The following is a 15,903-nucleotide window of genomic DNA, read 5'->3' as shown; positions in this document are numbered from 1 at the left end:
CCAAGGATATGAAAGACTTAATATTTGGCTGCATTTGCAGCCTCTGAAGCGGGACGGCCTCGTCGCGCTGCCGCGGCATCGGTCTTTAAACGCAGTCTTTGAAGGATCGTACCACTGAACAGACTCATTTTTGTGCTGGGCCTTCAATTACTCTTCTTCAGTGGACAATTTTTACATTGGGCTGTGACTATTTATCAGAAAAACGCCCGATTTGTTCTGTTCTCCCTGAATTCTTTCATCAGCTTCGCTTTGAGGAGTCGTGCTTTGCAAAAGGATTGAAACAGACAAACTGTTATTTAATATTTTTTATAGCAAGTACTAACTAAAAATGCTTGATAGAATATATTTAGTCATTCTTTACTATTCTGATACAGTAGTTTTAGTTATTTGCATTACAGTACCAAATATGTACTTATATGGAACCCCTACTCTAGTAAAGAGGAGTTTGCTCAAATGGTAACGTTGTAGCATTAATCTAATGCGCGAAGCTAACAGCTGGATGACCAGGAGAGAGATAACATTTTTAACAAACGAACCAAATAAACTTAAGTAGAACTGTGTAACTAATGGTCAGTTTGCACAACAGCATTTTCAGGGGAAAACAGAAGACTTTTGTTGCACTTTAGTTGCTCGGAGTCCCTGAAAATGCAACTTTTTGATGTCAAAATGGGGGGAAACAATTTTTCTTACAGTCATAATAAATAGTCCTTTTACGCGTGTGAGCAGATGTAGAATAACAACAATGTTTGCCTTCAGAGTGTCAGGACTCCCCGTCCATGGTCTCCTGGGACTTTGGTAGTTTTATGGTCGACAGCCACCAGAATAGCAGTGCAAATGTCTGTGCACTCACTGTTGGTAATGGTTTCTTTACAAAACACAAACAGCAGCACCCACTAGTCGCCCAACATGCTAAAAACATTGTTTTCAGAACATTTCCGTGTAAGCGCAAAACTTTTCTTAAACAAAAACGATGCCTTTTCACTGGAAACGGCATTTCATGGGGTCTAATGTTTCATTGGGGTTTAATCCTGATCACAGTAGACGTTTATTCATGTCACTGTTAGGTTTTCATAGATTTCATGAACCAGTTCGTCACAAAATAATCCCCAAAAAGTGGAACTATTCCTCCGATGGACCTCTTTCTTGCCTCAGACGAACAGGAAAAGTATAATTTTCTGTCTTTACGAGCTGTTTGCACATCGAAACAGAAGGCGAGCCTTTTATGAGCGTGTCGGCGGGGAGTCCGTGAGCAGCAGGACGTCGTTTGTCGCTCACAGCAAAGAGTTAACAACCTCAAACTGTCGCTTTGACATCGACAACTGCAGCAGCTCCTTCTGAAGCGGTCCCTTTCAGTTTGAGAAAAATACTTAAGATTGAGCGATAAAGAAGCTGGAATTGGAAAAACAATTTGCACAATTTCTGCGGTTTGGTGAGGGAAACACAGTGTGGCACGGGGGAAACCCATAACTCGGGAATAAATGAAGATGGATGCTTGTGGAGACGCTTTCTAGGGCTTTTTTTTTTTTTCTTCTTCTTCTTCACTTTGCCTAACTTGAAACTGCTTCACGTTTTGCAGTTCTGGGATGCCTCCGTGGCCTCTGGGCCAGTCGGCTGACCCACCGGGGGCCGGGGGGGGGGGGGGGGGGCTGTCTGAGCTAGCAGCTTCTGAGAAGGCCTCCGTCCCCCCGGGAAGTAGGGGGGGCCGGCTGATCGACTGTCAAACCTCAGCTCATGAAAAAAAACAACCAGATGGGGGGAACAGAGACAGGCCCCGCCAGTGGAAACTTAACCACTTGTCTTCCAGCTCCTCGTCCTCCCCCTCTCATCAGCCTGGGGGGAAATTATATAGGCCAAAGGGTAGGCTAACATCGCCCCCGAACTGTGAGACAGGAGCGGTAACACCCCCCCCCCCCCCCCCCCAACCCCTCCTCCCACATCCAGCGTGAGAGCCGCCGTCACTCACTGCGTTCAAAGAAGAAAACACACACTGTTAAAATCACCGACACCGATTTTTTGAAGTTTCACGCTGGTCGGACAAACACGTTGCTCTTTCTCTGAGCCGCTGCCGTTCAGGAAGCCACGAGGAGCCCGCAGAACCTTCTCATCAATAACTCGCCCCAAAAGAAACCTTCCCTTCTCTTAATCACCGCCCCTCAAAAACGCACCGTTTTCGTGATTCGCCTCCTGGCCGGGCTCTTCTCCGGGTCAAAACCGGGCGCGTGATTATTTTCCATGTCGAGCAGTTGTACACGTTCTGCCCGCTCCGCTCTGATAGTCCTGCCCGAACATCCTCTCAACACCTCAACGTCGCTTTTCTTTTCTTTTTTTCTTTTTCTTTTTTTTTTTTGCCGCCCTCAGCACACTGGCTCATTCATAACCTCCAGGGGCAATTTATGCACACGCACATGTTTCAACCGGGTGCCCTGAGCAGGAATGCGTCTCAACACGTAGAGAAAGACCCGGTGCCAGCTCCCCCGACTGCAAACAGACTATTTTGATGAACTGCTGGCAGCGTTATCCTCCGAACCCGTGCACATAAATGAAGTGTCAGTTCAAGTCAAACGCCCCGGCCCCCGTTCCTCTGTTTCCACCCGGCGTGTGGTGCTTGGACAGCGTCACACTCACAGTTGTGTTTGTGTGTCTTATTTTCAGATGAGAGACATTCAGTTCAACCATCTCACCAGGTTCATCGGGGCTTGTATCGACCCGCCCAACATCTGCATCGTGACGGAGTACTGCCCCCGGGGCAGCCTGCAGGTAACTGCTTCACCTCGACACACGGCCTCCCACGGCAACATCAGCACAGTTTCACCCTGAGTGGACCAGGCAGGTATAAACAGTGCCATAATCATCAAATAAAGTTGTTCTTTGTTGTGGCACGGAGAAATCTTCATGATGAAAACGTCTATATTGTCACAATTTCTTTTGAGACTTTCTCATACAAAATACAGTGAAATATCCAGAAAACTTCTCCATTTGCTGTTGCATTGTGGGTGTTTTGCAATCTCACCCTGACAGCGTGGCTTTGAGGCTTCATGCCAGTTCGTCAGCAGTGATCACTGAAATCTTTGCTCAGGTGTCGGTGTCTTGTTGTGACCGCTACTCTTAAGAAATCTGTCTAAAACTATTTTACGTTTTATTTGATTTGATTTTTTTTTTTTAATCATTATTTTCTATGAGGTTTGACCGTGTTTTTCATCCCAGCTCTTAACGGCCTTCTGTCAAATGGGCAAAACACGCAAAAAAAAAATGTCTGTGGCGCAGTGGGGCAGCGGTTAGCACTGCCATGTCCTCGCTGCTTCTAGAACATGAGGTTCCATGTTCTTCTTGGGCCTGCATGGGGCTTCTCCAGCTCTCTCTCACAATCCAAATGCATGCTTGTCGGCTCCACGAGTAACTCCAGAGTGCTGGTATTCGCGATGTATACATTCAAACGTCATGGTCTGGAAATGACTTCCAACTGCTGCTGATCTGGGAAGGATTCCATCTCCTCCAACCCTGTTATGAACACGACGTGCATAGACGGCGGACGCAGGGAACTCTGTGTCTGTTTTTACTGATTAAGGAGAATTTCCCTGCGATTATGTTGAGAATGGACGTGTGTGTTTGTGGCCAGAGTGTGTGGTGGTTGATTGAGCTCACATTTTAGGCCAGAGCACAGTTTTGGTTCAAAGATTGGACTCTGTCGTGGGCCTGTTTCAGCTGTGCTGTCCACACGCAGCCTAATTTAAGCTCAATTGGGCCGGACCTGTGAAATTGTAGCACATTAACCTTTAAATGCCAACAACTACAACGTCTTTCTTCAGTTGTATCAGAGCACATGCTGAAAATGGTGTCATTTGATGCACTTTTTATGAAATCTATTGAGAATTTATTTAAGTCTCAAGTAAAAATACAAAGATTCCATTCCATATATATATATATATATATATATATATATATATATATATAAAAACAGTTACTAATATTAATAGCTAAATGGTTCAGAAATCAAATTACCAACACTCAGCTCTCAGTTAATATAATCACTTATAATTTGGAGATCTTTTCAGGGCACTTATGTTTCAAGTATGTCATGTTACTCCTGCTTTTGTACATTATGTTTGATTTGACCTTTTGTGAAATCATATTCTGCTTCTGAGCACGCTCACAATATGAATTAATGATCTATTTATCTGCACGTTAGGAGCCAATATGTTTCTTTTTGTAACCTGTTTTGTCATGACAACTTCAAATAGTTTTGTCTTAAGTTATTGTTTGTTAAATGTTCAGAACGGTAGTGTCAAACTCATTTTAGTTAATTTTCTGCATTCAGCCCAATTTTAATCTTGAGTGGACCAGACCATTAAAATAGTGCCAGAATGGCCTTTGGATTTAAACTTTAAAAGTTATCTTTATTGTGGCGCAGGGAGTATGTGATGAAAATGTCTAAAAAGGTCTGAAAAGGTCTCTGTGTTGTGTTGCATCTGCTTCTCTTAAGAAATTTGTTTGAAAAAATCCATTATTTTTGTTGAATTTGTTTACAGTTTGTTTGGTGGTTTGGCCGGATCAGAGCCTCTTGTGGGTCGTTGTGGCCCACAAGAGGCTTTATGTTTGTCTCAAATGCCTGAAACCAATAGGTTACTTTTTTGGGAGAAAGCTACTTTGTACGTTGAGAATTTTAAACAGCACAATTTTGGCACAATAACATTTACTTGTTGACTACAAATGTTCTCTTTCTGTGCTATACTCTTTCCACCTCGGACTATAACGCAGATGCTTTACTTTTGTGCTGCATTAGAGGCTTGTTTGCTGTGTTTTACTGACCGTAATCCCCTCAGATCACAACACACATCCAGTTAGACTCTAAAGTTTGACATAACTTTATCTTTATCCCATTTACCATAATTGTGATTTATCTTGTTTATTCTCACTACGCTGCAGTGCGGACCTGCCAGGCAGCTTCAATGACCTGGGTTAAACCTCGGCCATGGACTTTATCAGTCACACTGTCAGAGAGACGACTTGTGTTCGAAGCGAGTTTATCGCTGCAGCTGATGTGATGTGGCTGGATGTCAAAGCTCCGGCTCCAGTTTCCAGCTGCTGGGCTAACATCCTGCAGGGCCCTTTGCATGACCTTGAGAAAGACAAAAAAAAACAAAACAACAACCAGCCATTATCCAGCCCGAAGGTGGTCCGGTGTTTAATCTTGGGATCAAATCCGAAGCAGCTGAGAAGTTTTTGAAAGGATCGGGCAGAAACTTTGATCTCTTTTTGCTTCTTTTTTTTTCCCAGGACATTTTGGAGAACGAGAGCATCAACCTGGACTGGATGTTTCGCTACTCTCTGATCAATGACATCGTCAAGGTACGCCTCACTTCGAAGGCGGCACAGTGCCACACGCACGTCTACGTCTCGTGTAAACATTGACAAAAAGGTCACTTTTCAGTGTTGCATAAGATGCTTTGTGTGTCTTGCAGAAGCACAAAAAAGATGTCTGTGTTGCCATGGTTTCGCATGAACAGTGGTGATGAGCGAGTGCGGCAGTGAAACATTGACAAAAAAGAAAGTATTTTTGGCTCAACGCAGTGCAGGAAACTACAGTAAATATTGCAGTTATATAATGTAAAGTAAGGCACAGGCGTAAACTTTGCTCAAAATGTTCCTTCCAATCAGAACTAATCTCAGACGTCACTCGGGAGACAAAGAGGCTTTTTTTTTTTTCAGGAAGGCCCTCGTCTGGACGGATTCTATAGCACAGCGAAGCGCTTTGGCTAAACCGCTCCAAACAGATAGTCGAGTAAAGAGGTGAAGCTCTGAGGCACGATTGACTCACCGTTTCCACTAAATATCAAGTACTTTCAGAAACCGTTCCCCAGGGAATTAACCGTAATTTCAGAGAAACCACCCCCCCACACCCTCCACACCCCCCACACCCACCCCCGTGACGGCGTCTGTCCTTGAAACACAGCCTCTTTTCACAGCCTTCAGCACACATCCACTTGTCAAGGCATATTAATCCCACATGTGTGGATGTCTGTGTTTTCATGTCGTGTGCTGCAAATGGGGAAAGTGGTGGGAAAAATAAGAGACAGCAGTTAATGCTTGACTTCACGCTTCTCCGCACCAGGGAATGAACTATCTGCACAACAGCTACTTTGGCTGCCATGGAAATCTGAAGTCATCTAATTGCGTGGTGGACAGTCGATTTGTTTTGAAGATTACGGATTACGGCTTGGCCAGTTTCCGCTCGTCCTGCGAAAACGACGACTCGCACGCACTGTATGCAAGTAAGTGGCGGCTCTCTGGTTTTATCGGTCTGACGGAGGAATCTGCTTTCTGACCCACCGGCGCTGAGCGTTTTGTTGTTGTGCTTTTGGTTTTGCAGAGAAGCTTTGGACGGCTCCCGAGCTGCTCATCTATGACAGACATCCTCCTCAAGGCACTCAGAAGGGCGACGTGTACAGTTTTGGCATCATACTGCAGGAAATAGCTCTTAGGAATGGGCCTTTCTATGTGGAAGGCATGGACCTCAGCCCCAAAGGTAAACACAAATGTCTTTTATTGGCCTCCCGAGGGCGACAACAACTGACCCCTGTGGCGTCAAATGACCGAGACCCTTTAAAACAGCAAACCAGTGTTTAAAACATGACGACACAAAAAAAGAAGAAATCAAAACAATGAAGTAATGTGTCCCTAATTCTCAACCGAACTGCGTATCCCTGATATTATTCAGCATGGTTTATTTAAGATTGGCTTTGGAAGTTTACATTTGCACAGTCAGCCTATTAAATAGTTCCCCCCGCAGGCACGTCCACAAACAAAGAACACATGCTGGCCACATGTCAACGCAGGTGGAGTCCAACAAACCAACACGTCTCATATGTGAGACACAAAACTATAATCAGTACAAATATAAAGGGACCCTCCAAACAATGGCCGTAAAGGAAAAAGGATTTTCATGTGTGGAGTCAAAAAGACAAACAAGGTCCAGGTGATGTATAAGCTTTGTCAAAGTTTTAAAATTCTCAGTTGATTGAGAATGAACAGCAGCTGCGGTCAGTGAAGGAGGAGTTTGGTCTTCTTCAGTCTGTTGTCACTAGTCAGCCTCTCAGAAGTAGAAACCCGGAGAAAAAAACATTAAAAAAAAAAAACATTTACTCTGAGGCCTCATTTACACGAAAACTGAAACTGAAAAGCAACTTTTAGAAGACTCTTTTTCTGAAACACTGCTACTGTACATGCGCATCATGGCCGTGGTAAATAGTTCTTCTGCACACGCTCAGTAGATGGACAATGACAACAATGTTTTCTTCCACAGTGTCAAGACTCCCTCAGATTGTCTCCTGGGACTTTTATTTATAGTTGACAGCCACCCCTAATAGCAACACTTATTGTTGCGTAAACGGAGCCTGAAACTCCTGAAAATGTAAGAGGGAAAACATACACGGGGAAAACTTGAGGATATTGAAGAAGTAAAATGCAAAGTGGTTTGTAAGAAGAAGAAAAAATGCAACGCTTTGCCTTTTAAAAGGCTGTGAACTGGAGCTCCGTTAGCCACATCACAGTGAAGCGAGAAATGATTGGACACATCCACTCTCACATGCAGAAAAAAAATTAAGCAAAAGGCCATTTTAAATGTAGTAAAGCCAATAATAATTTGCCAATAATGCAATTAACAAAGATAACCATAATGGAGAATACATATTATGCATATTATGTATCTTCCTAAGCAAAAATCCGAGAGAATATTTGACTTCTAATGTATTTAGTCCTACAGGGATTAGTCGTACTTTAATCTTGTGCAGCATGAAGCACAGCTGGTGTGTGAAACCCGAAACGCTTTAGCATGTAGCATGTAGCACGGCTCGGAGCAAAATCCTCCTGACCCACTGAACAGTTAAATTAATGAGCGACATCGGGCCAACTCTGCTGGTTGAAGTGTCTCTGGTGGTTAAGTTGCTGGTAGTGAAAGTTGTACTTTCTCCTCCTCTTGATACTTTGTCAGAACATAATTTACAGTCTGCCTTACTTTTGTCATTTTCATTAACATTAAAGAACCTCCAGATCGCGGATATCGCTCCTGCTCTCTTTTCTACCCGCTGCTGACGTTGATGACGAACAACGTCAAGTAATCCTTACTGGGTTTTATCGAGAAGCTTTTACAAATACGAGTACGAGTACTCCACGCAGTATCGGATCCGATTCGGATATTGGTATCGGTGCAAACATAATATCTCTGTTATTGGGTGAAGTTATTACAGTTTGAAAAGATGTTTTGATGTAACTTGAACATCCAACTAAAAGTGAAATAACTTAACTTAAATGATTGGCCAAATGTTATAATGCCATTGGTTTAAATTGTCATAATGTTATTGGCTTCATTACTTTTAAAATCGCCACAATTATTACTGTTACACTGACTAACTACACTGATCCTGCTTTAGGACAGATTCTAAAAAAAAAAAACAGAAAAGAAAATTTTTTTTTTAACAAAGATCTTTTGTAGGGTGAATCTTTATTTCGTCAACAAAGCAGAAGTTCACAGGCAGAACTAAATGTCACCGCTCCTCCACACTGATCTTTGGCTGTGCCGCCTTCCCTCAGTGGAAACCTCCTGACTGTTCGGGGGCTCGTATGCGCTAATCGCGGCTGACGTTTTGGCTCGGCAGCTTCCTGCACACATGTTGGCCATTGCGGTTTGACCAGTTTCTTCTGTAGCATCCACTTTTAGCTCCACTGCTGCCTCTGCTCAGTGACAGCCAGGAAAACGAACCTCTGAAGCAATTTGGGATTAGCATCTCCACAACCAGGGAAGAAGTGTGAAAAACCCTCCCCGGGTGCTTCGCTCTCCTCCGTTGGCGCTCGCGCTTCGTGCCGACACTCATCCATTAACAGGCTGAAAGCAGCAAGAGCTGCCACCTGCGCCCCTCATGTGTGAATGGGCTCAAATCGCTTAAACGTGACTCCATTCCTCACTTTTATTGATCTTTCACCACGATACTTGGGGAATAAAGCGAAGGGTGTTTAGGAATCATCATGTGAATCATCTTTGAGCTTTTTCAACTGATATGATAAATAAGTCAATGGCATTGAAAGGCAGTAGCTCATCTAGCACTCAGAGCCAACTGAGAGAAAGATGAAGCGGTAAAAGCAGAGAAATGTTCCTAAAGAGAGAAGTGGAAAAAGGACATGAGTTCTCAGTGTGGGTGGAGGAGGCCCCCCCACCTCACGGCCCCCTCAACTCACAACCCACAGCTTTTATCTCACACCAAGCAGTCATTCCTGGTTGAATGTCAGACAATATTATTGTTCAGAACTTCTGTGTTTCAATAAAAAAAACACACTTTAGCTAGTTAGAAGCTTCATACTCAGGGCCTCGAGTATAAATCAGACTAAATCACTAAATCAGAGGTGTCAAACGTGAGGCTAAAACCAGCTCACAAGAGGCAAACCCAAAGCAAAATGTGAACATTTCAAAGAAAATATTGAGCAGAGATGCTGTGGTGAAAGATAGCTGCCTTGTTGCTATCAACCTCGCCTCTAAGCTATGCTGTCAGCATATAAGAAACATGCATGATGCAACAGCTATAGGAGAAACCTGATGTTAATTCAGGGGTCACATATGGACCATTACAATAGTGCCATAATAACCTATACATCTAAACTTTAAAGATTTTCAGTTTTTCAGTTTTCTTTGCTGTGGTGCAGAGTATACATGATGAAAATGTTTACAAATGTATACAATTACTACAGAAAACAACTACAATCTCAACATGAAGTACATTTTAATAAAACCTCGCTTTCATGGCAGCATCACTAATATCTCAGCTCACGTCTCAGTGTTGTGTTGCTACTCTGAAGACATTTGCTAAAAAAAAAAAAAATCAACGTTTTCTTTGAAAGTTTCACAGTTTTTTGGGTGGTTTGGCCAAATTGAAGCCTCTTGTGAGCCGGTTTTTACCAGCGGGCTTCATGTTTGACACTCCTGATGGACAGTATTTGTGTAAATGTTTCATTTAATATACTTTATGCATGTATGTTAGTAAATCAGGCCCATTGTTTACAACTGTTGTTACATTGTGTGGTTTCACACTAAAGCATGTTTTCAGATTCCCAACAAATTGAGTAATAGAATGTGTGATGCCACAAGAGAAACGCACTAAAATCCAACATGAAATCAGCATCAGCATGGCAAGGCCCGCATATCAGTGAAACACAGAACCAACAAATCAAACAAACATATGACTCAATAATAGGGACAGAAGTTTTAACTGCTGTAGAAGAAATGCAGTCGCTATTGTCCACTTGAGATACTTTTACTCGCACTGTATGTGCTTTACTGATCTTGTGATTGTGAGGGAATCTAGTCTTTCATTTTTAAAGACCTCGATTATTTCTTGGCCTTGGTGTAGATGGATGATGGCGGACTGTGTTGAGGCTGTTATAGAAAAAGCTCCAACTGGAGGACGTATTTCACGTTGAGGTGCATTCAAACCTCCAGAATTTAATTGCCCTATGTGGAGGGGTCTAATGCTCCACGTGTTTTTCACTTAAAAACATTGCTGCGTAAATTATCTGGGTTGGAATTGACATTCTTCTGGGCAGACAAATGTTCACAGGGTTTGAATGTAACCAAGGTATGAATCACGGATTTAATAAAACAAGATAATAGACACAGTGTCCGTCTTGCAGCTGTGAATCCTCCTGAGACAGTCTTTTGTAACCCTGGTCCTCAGGGGACCCCCCCACCCCCCAATGCTCCTACACACCTAATGGTGCAAATGATTTAGTCATGACCGAGCGTTCCAATGTGGTCAGATGAAGCAGAAACATTTCAAACATGGAGAGTTGTCGCTCCCCAAAGACTTGATTGGGGAAACATTGTCCAGGGCACCTTCTGCTGAAATCCTTTCAAAAAAAACAAAAAAACTTCACTAAACATAGTTGCAACGAAGCATAGCACAAAGCTCACCGTAGCGTCCCGAAAGCATTTGTCTTTCCTGTCTAACTGAAGTTTTAACACAAACTTTTTTTTTCCTGTATGAATTAACACAGTAGAGAGGAAAAAAATACTGAGACCAAAAGTGTTTCTGCCTCCGTTGCTGACGATACGACCACTCTCGTCCAGAGATCGTCCAGAAGGTGAGGAACGGTCAGAAGCCGTACTTCCGGCCGACGACGGACAACCACTGCCACTCGGAGGAGCTGACCATCCTGATGGACGGCTGCTGGGCCGAGGACCCGGCGGAGAGGGCCGACTTCAGCCACATCAAGATCTACATGGCCAAACTCAACAAGTGAGAAACCGCGCTTCACTTCCTCCCACAGCGTTTTCCCTTCAAATGGCCGGTTCACGGTTTGCATTTACGTCGCAACGTTTTGAAAACGACGTCTGCTTACAGAGGCTTTTCCACCTTCTGGGCCATTTTCAAAAAGTTGTGTTTTCAATTGGCTTTGAGCTCCGTTGCCGTGTAAACAGACGTCCAAAACACTATGAAAGTTTCACTTTTTTACTTGAAAACACTATTGGCCTGAGAGTACCAGAGGTTTTGCGGGAAAATACGTCTCCTCCTCAGAACAAGATATGAAGTGTGTGTTGAAAACCCCCATGTTCCCCCCCGACTCCCACTGCAGCTGATTCCTTTAAGAGATTCAGAAAGGCAAACAGGAAAAAAAAGAGTCATGTTCTGGAAATCATGGACACAATTTTAGATAAGAGGCTGATTGTGATTCCCGACAGGCACTTCTGGACAGGAAGGCCTCTTCGCTGCCTTTCCGTCTCTCAGCGTGAGTCAGGGTGTGTGTAGCAGAATCGAGTGTGTGTGTGTGTGTGGCCGTGTTTCTGCTGTTGTTTCTCGATGATCTCATGAATCTTTCATATGAATATCTTGGTTCTGACTTTTGTGTGTGTGTGTTGTGGGGGGGGGAGGGTGGGGGGGGGGGGAGGGTGGGGGGGTAGCTCCGTCAGAGTGAGTTACTGTATGAAGCACTGCGGGAAATAAAGTGACATGAAAGAACACACACACATTTAGATTACAAGCACAAAGGCCGAAGCACTTTCTGGTGTGTGAGTCCATCATGGTGAATTCACTGACCTCAGTATGACCAGTGGAGCTGAAACACTGGTCATCAACTGTATCTGCAGACTTGCCCTGCCATGTCCCATCCACAGCTTGAGAAGGTGCCCTTGGCTGTCAGACGCCATTTTCAAATCCGAAGATCCGCTAAAGTTACGAGGTGAAAACCCCGTTTCATACATCTGCTACCCATCTGTGTTTAAAGAAACCAATTGGAGGTGATTCTGGCACCTCATGGGGAAGTTTCTCCTCCCATTGGAGGGGCATCAGCCTCAGAGCCCACAGGACGAGGTTGGAGAAGGTTCCCAAGAAGTGGAATATTTGGGTTTACACGACAACGCTTGCAAGTGGAAACAGAAAACTTGTGGTGTTTTGGGGGTGCAATGACACAACGGCGGTGCTCGGAGTCAATGAAAATGCAACTTTTCTGAAAAGCTGCTGCTGCAGATGTGCACCATGTCCGGTGTAATCAGTTCTTCTGCACATGGACTTGTCATTGCTGATCAAGGCCCAGTTTCCTTTGTACATTTTGGGAAAACGTCTGTTGCATTTTGGGTGTCCATTTACATGACAACGTTAGTCAAAGTCTCTGGAAATGCAAAACACACATTTGTACAAACATTGCTACCGCATATGTGCACCACTGCTGCAGTAAATAGTTTTTCTAGACATGCGTGAGTCGATGGACAATAACAACAATGTTTCCTCCACAGTGTTATCAGTCCTAGTCCATTTTCTTGGTAGTTTTATAGTCGACAGTCACCGTAATAACAATCCAACTAGTTCATCTGCCCATATGAATGTCCCCCTGCTCCCATTGTTAATGCTTACTGTGTATCGTATTGTTCTCTGAGTACGTGTGTGGTTTCATTACAACAACAAACAACAGTACCCACGAGGAGCCCCACATAAAAACTACATTTTCAGTATTTCTGCCATTTCCGTGTAAAACGCACATCGTTTTCTGTTTAAACGTAAAACTTTCCTGAGGAGAGTTTGGAAGAGCCTGGAAAGTTTGAATGCCGAGTCAACACCTTTAATTCATTCAACATTCATCAAAACAATGTGGCAGTGTTTAGTATTCTGCCCGAAGAGGACTCTGTCACCTCTGAATGTTATTGCTAATGTTTTAAAAGGCAGTCAATATATCTTCAATAACATCCACGTGAATGCCAACATCAGAGTTTTCCAGCAGGACATGATCCGGACCAATGTCACCTTTCTCGAGCGAGAGGAGGAACATTCATCCATCTCCGGTGGAGTAAAAATTGATCAATCGCTCATTCAGTCACCTGTTGATGGGAACCTCACAGTGCTCACTTTGCCTTATCGAGCAGGAGTAGGAAGGCTGCAGAATGGGATCCTGCTGCCTTGGAATCGATCGTGAAATTAATTGTGATTGTAGTGTTTCATTCACCGTGACAAAGGGACGCAGCGAGCTGGAGGAGTAGCACGTCAGTGGCTTTGTTAGACGTGTGGTTAAAAGGAGAAAAATCATTTAGCGTTGCATGTTATTTTTTCAGCTCTCTTTGTCCAAAAAAAAAAAAAACATTCCCGAAACAATAGAAAGAAACACAAGCACCAGTTTTAGACTCACTTAACTCAGAGGCGTCCCAGCGCTTTTCTCACTGAGGGACAATGTACAGACGTTTTAGCCTCATGGTGGTTTAGTGATTAGCACTCAGGGTTTTCTCTCTTTTAACCAGCTAACTGGTGATACGAAGTGTCCGTTCACACGACAACATTTTGAACTGAAAATGGAAAACTCATTGCGTTCTTAGTGTTCTTTGACACAACGTTGGTTGGAACCACTGAGAACGTAACTTTTTGAAGGTCTTCTTCTCTGTCAGAACGGACAAAAGGGACTTTTGGAAAAAGCTATGACTGAATGTCCACGTCGACGGCGGAAAACGTTTCAGGAACACCGCTACCCTGCATGGGCACCACGGCAGGAGTCAATAGTTCTTCTGCACATGCTCAGTAGAGAAACAATAACAACAATGGCCTCGAGAGTGTCATGACTCCCAGTCCTAGTTTAACATTAAAGCTCTGTCGTGTTTAAATGTAAGAAGCATACAATGCATTTATACTCCTACATTCTGTTTGTAGGTTTTTGCTTTAAAAAAAAAAGGGGGGTTGATCTGATTTGAGAATCACCACATCCTGTTTTTATTTCACACTCCTTTTGGAGAAAGGATTTTTTTTCAGAAGGAAAGCTGCCTGTTTTTTAAAATTTTTGTCTCTCAGGTTTTTTTTTTTTCCATCTTTCTATAAATATACACTCTGTAGTTTTCAGATGCGCGGGAAAATAAAAAGTCTCTGCTGTCTGTATGTTTGACAGCTCTGTCAGTTGAGGAGGTAATCATGGCACAAGGTGAGGCAGCACTCTGGCTCGAGAGTCTCTCAGTGTCACAGGATTCACACTTAGATCCATTTCCTGTCTTTTGTGAAAACTGAATAACTGGGAAAAGGTTGACAGACACATGGGTTCTAAGGCTAAAGCTGATATTTATTGCCTTGTTCCAACAATAAACAGCTTGATTCACAAGTTTTGTTGACCAATCCACTACACTGACCTTGCCTCTCGCCACTGGAGCGCGTGTGTCGGTATGACAGCTGCACAATAGACGGCAAACACTGACGCGTGGAGTTTCTTTGGATCTGTACAAGCAGGCGTCGGGGAAGTCCTGTAAACAGATCTGTATGTTGTTCCTCTCAGCTCCACCTCTCCCTCTGCTAGCTCGAGTAACTCCGGGCAGGATGAGCCCGGTGATGTATAGCTTTCCATTTGGAGTGGCTGGAAGCGGAGATCTTGATATGATTGATAACCTCGGAGGCACTCAAGGATGTTCCTGACAGCTGCAGGCATCGGTCCTCCCTTCACCTCAGAGGCCTGTTGGTTAATGCACTGTCCGTCCAGTATTTTCATTAGGGAAATGTATGCTGTTGACATGACCGGATGGATGGATGTTATATTTGGCTTGTGTGTGTGTGTGTGTGTGTGTGTGTGCGCGTGTGTGTGTGTGTGTGTGTGTGTGTGTGTGTGTGTGTGTGTGTGTGTGTGTGTGTGTGTGTGTGTGTGTGTGTGTGTGTGTGTGTGTGTGTGTGTGTGTGTGTGTGTGTGTGTGTGTGTGTGTGGGATTGGGGATTGACGGACGTGATGACAACAAGGCTGTTCAACAGTTAAAGCTTCAGTTTCACCCACACAGAGAGAAGAAGCCGGGCTGAACAGCTGATCTGTCACACCAGATTTAACCATCGAAGTGACAACAGAATCCAGAATCCTCAAATTATTGTCGGAATTCTGCGATTAGTGTTATTAAAGTCAGATTTCTGAGAAAAAAAGCCAAGAGTTTGAGGAAAAACCTTTTTCTGTGACGTGTATTAGAAAAACCTTCTTGTCATAGACATGGACATGAAAAATCCTCCAGCTCATACTGCAGCAGTGTTCTACTTCTAACAGCAGAGATGTTTTCAGATTCTTCATCTGGATTGAATCAAACTGAAGTAGCTGTGGTTAAATTGAATTTAAATAATCAGATGGCAGCGCCATCATGTAAACACGACTATCTGATCAGATTGGATCTATTTTATCAGATGGAAGGACTTTAAACTTTATTTATGATCTGATCAGACTCCATGTGAACAGCAGCTTAGAGCTATGTGCACCATTTCATAATTTCCAATACGATGCGACACAGTAAAAAAAAAAGAGACAAAGAGACAAAGAACAAAGAGCCTGGTTGTGTAACTGCTGTTAATTGGGAAATGCTCGGATCTGTGTGATAACAGCGATATGTCAGCAACGTCATCGTCTTTACCATTGTTAATGTTCATAGCGTAT

At 43.5% G+C, this 15,903-nt stretch overlaps 1 protein-coding gene across 1 annotated transcript in view; it reads left to right on the top strand.

Annotated features, from left to right (window-relative positions):
- npr2 (natriuretic peptide receptor 2) overlaps positions 1–15,903 on the top strand; it is an 82,623-nt gene that overhangs the window by 52,538 nt on the left and 14,182 nt on the right. The window contains exons 11-15 of the mRNA XM_080510271.1: positions 2,653–2,757; positions 5,275–5,346; positions 6,110–6,269; positions 6,368–6,523; positions 11,111–11,279. Coding sequence (XP_080366397.1) covers positions 2,653–2,757; positions 5,275–5,346; positions 6,110–6,269; positions 6,368–6,523; positions 11,111–11,279 — 662 coding nt within the window. The remainder of the gene's footprint in view (positions 1–2,652; positions 2,758–5,274; positions 5,347–6,109; positions 6,270–6,367; positions 6,524–11,110; positions 11,280–15,903) is intronic.

The sequence above is a fragment of the Blennius ocellaris genome (assembly GCF_963422515.1).
Source record: "Blennius ocellaris genome assembly, chromosome: 15".
Classification (NCBI taxonomy): Eukaryota; Metazoa; Chordata; class Actinopteri; order Blenniiformes; family Blenniidae; genus Blennius; species Blennius ocellaris.
Note: the sequence above shows the minus strand (reverse complement) of the source record. Positions and strands in the feature narration are given on the sequence as shown.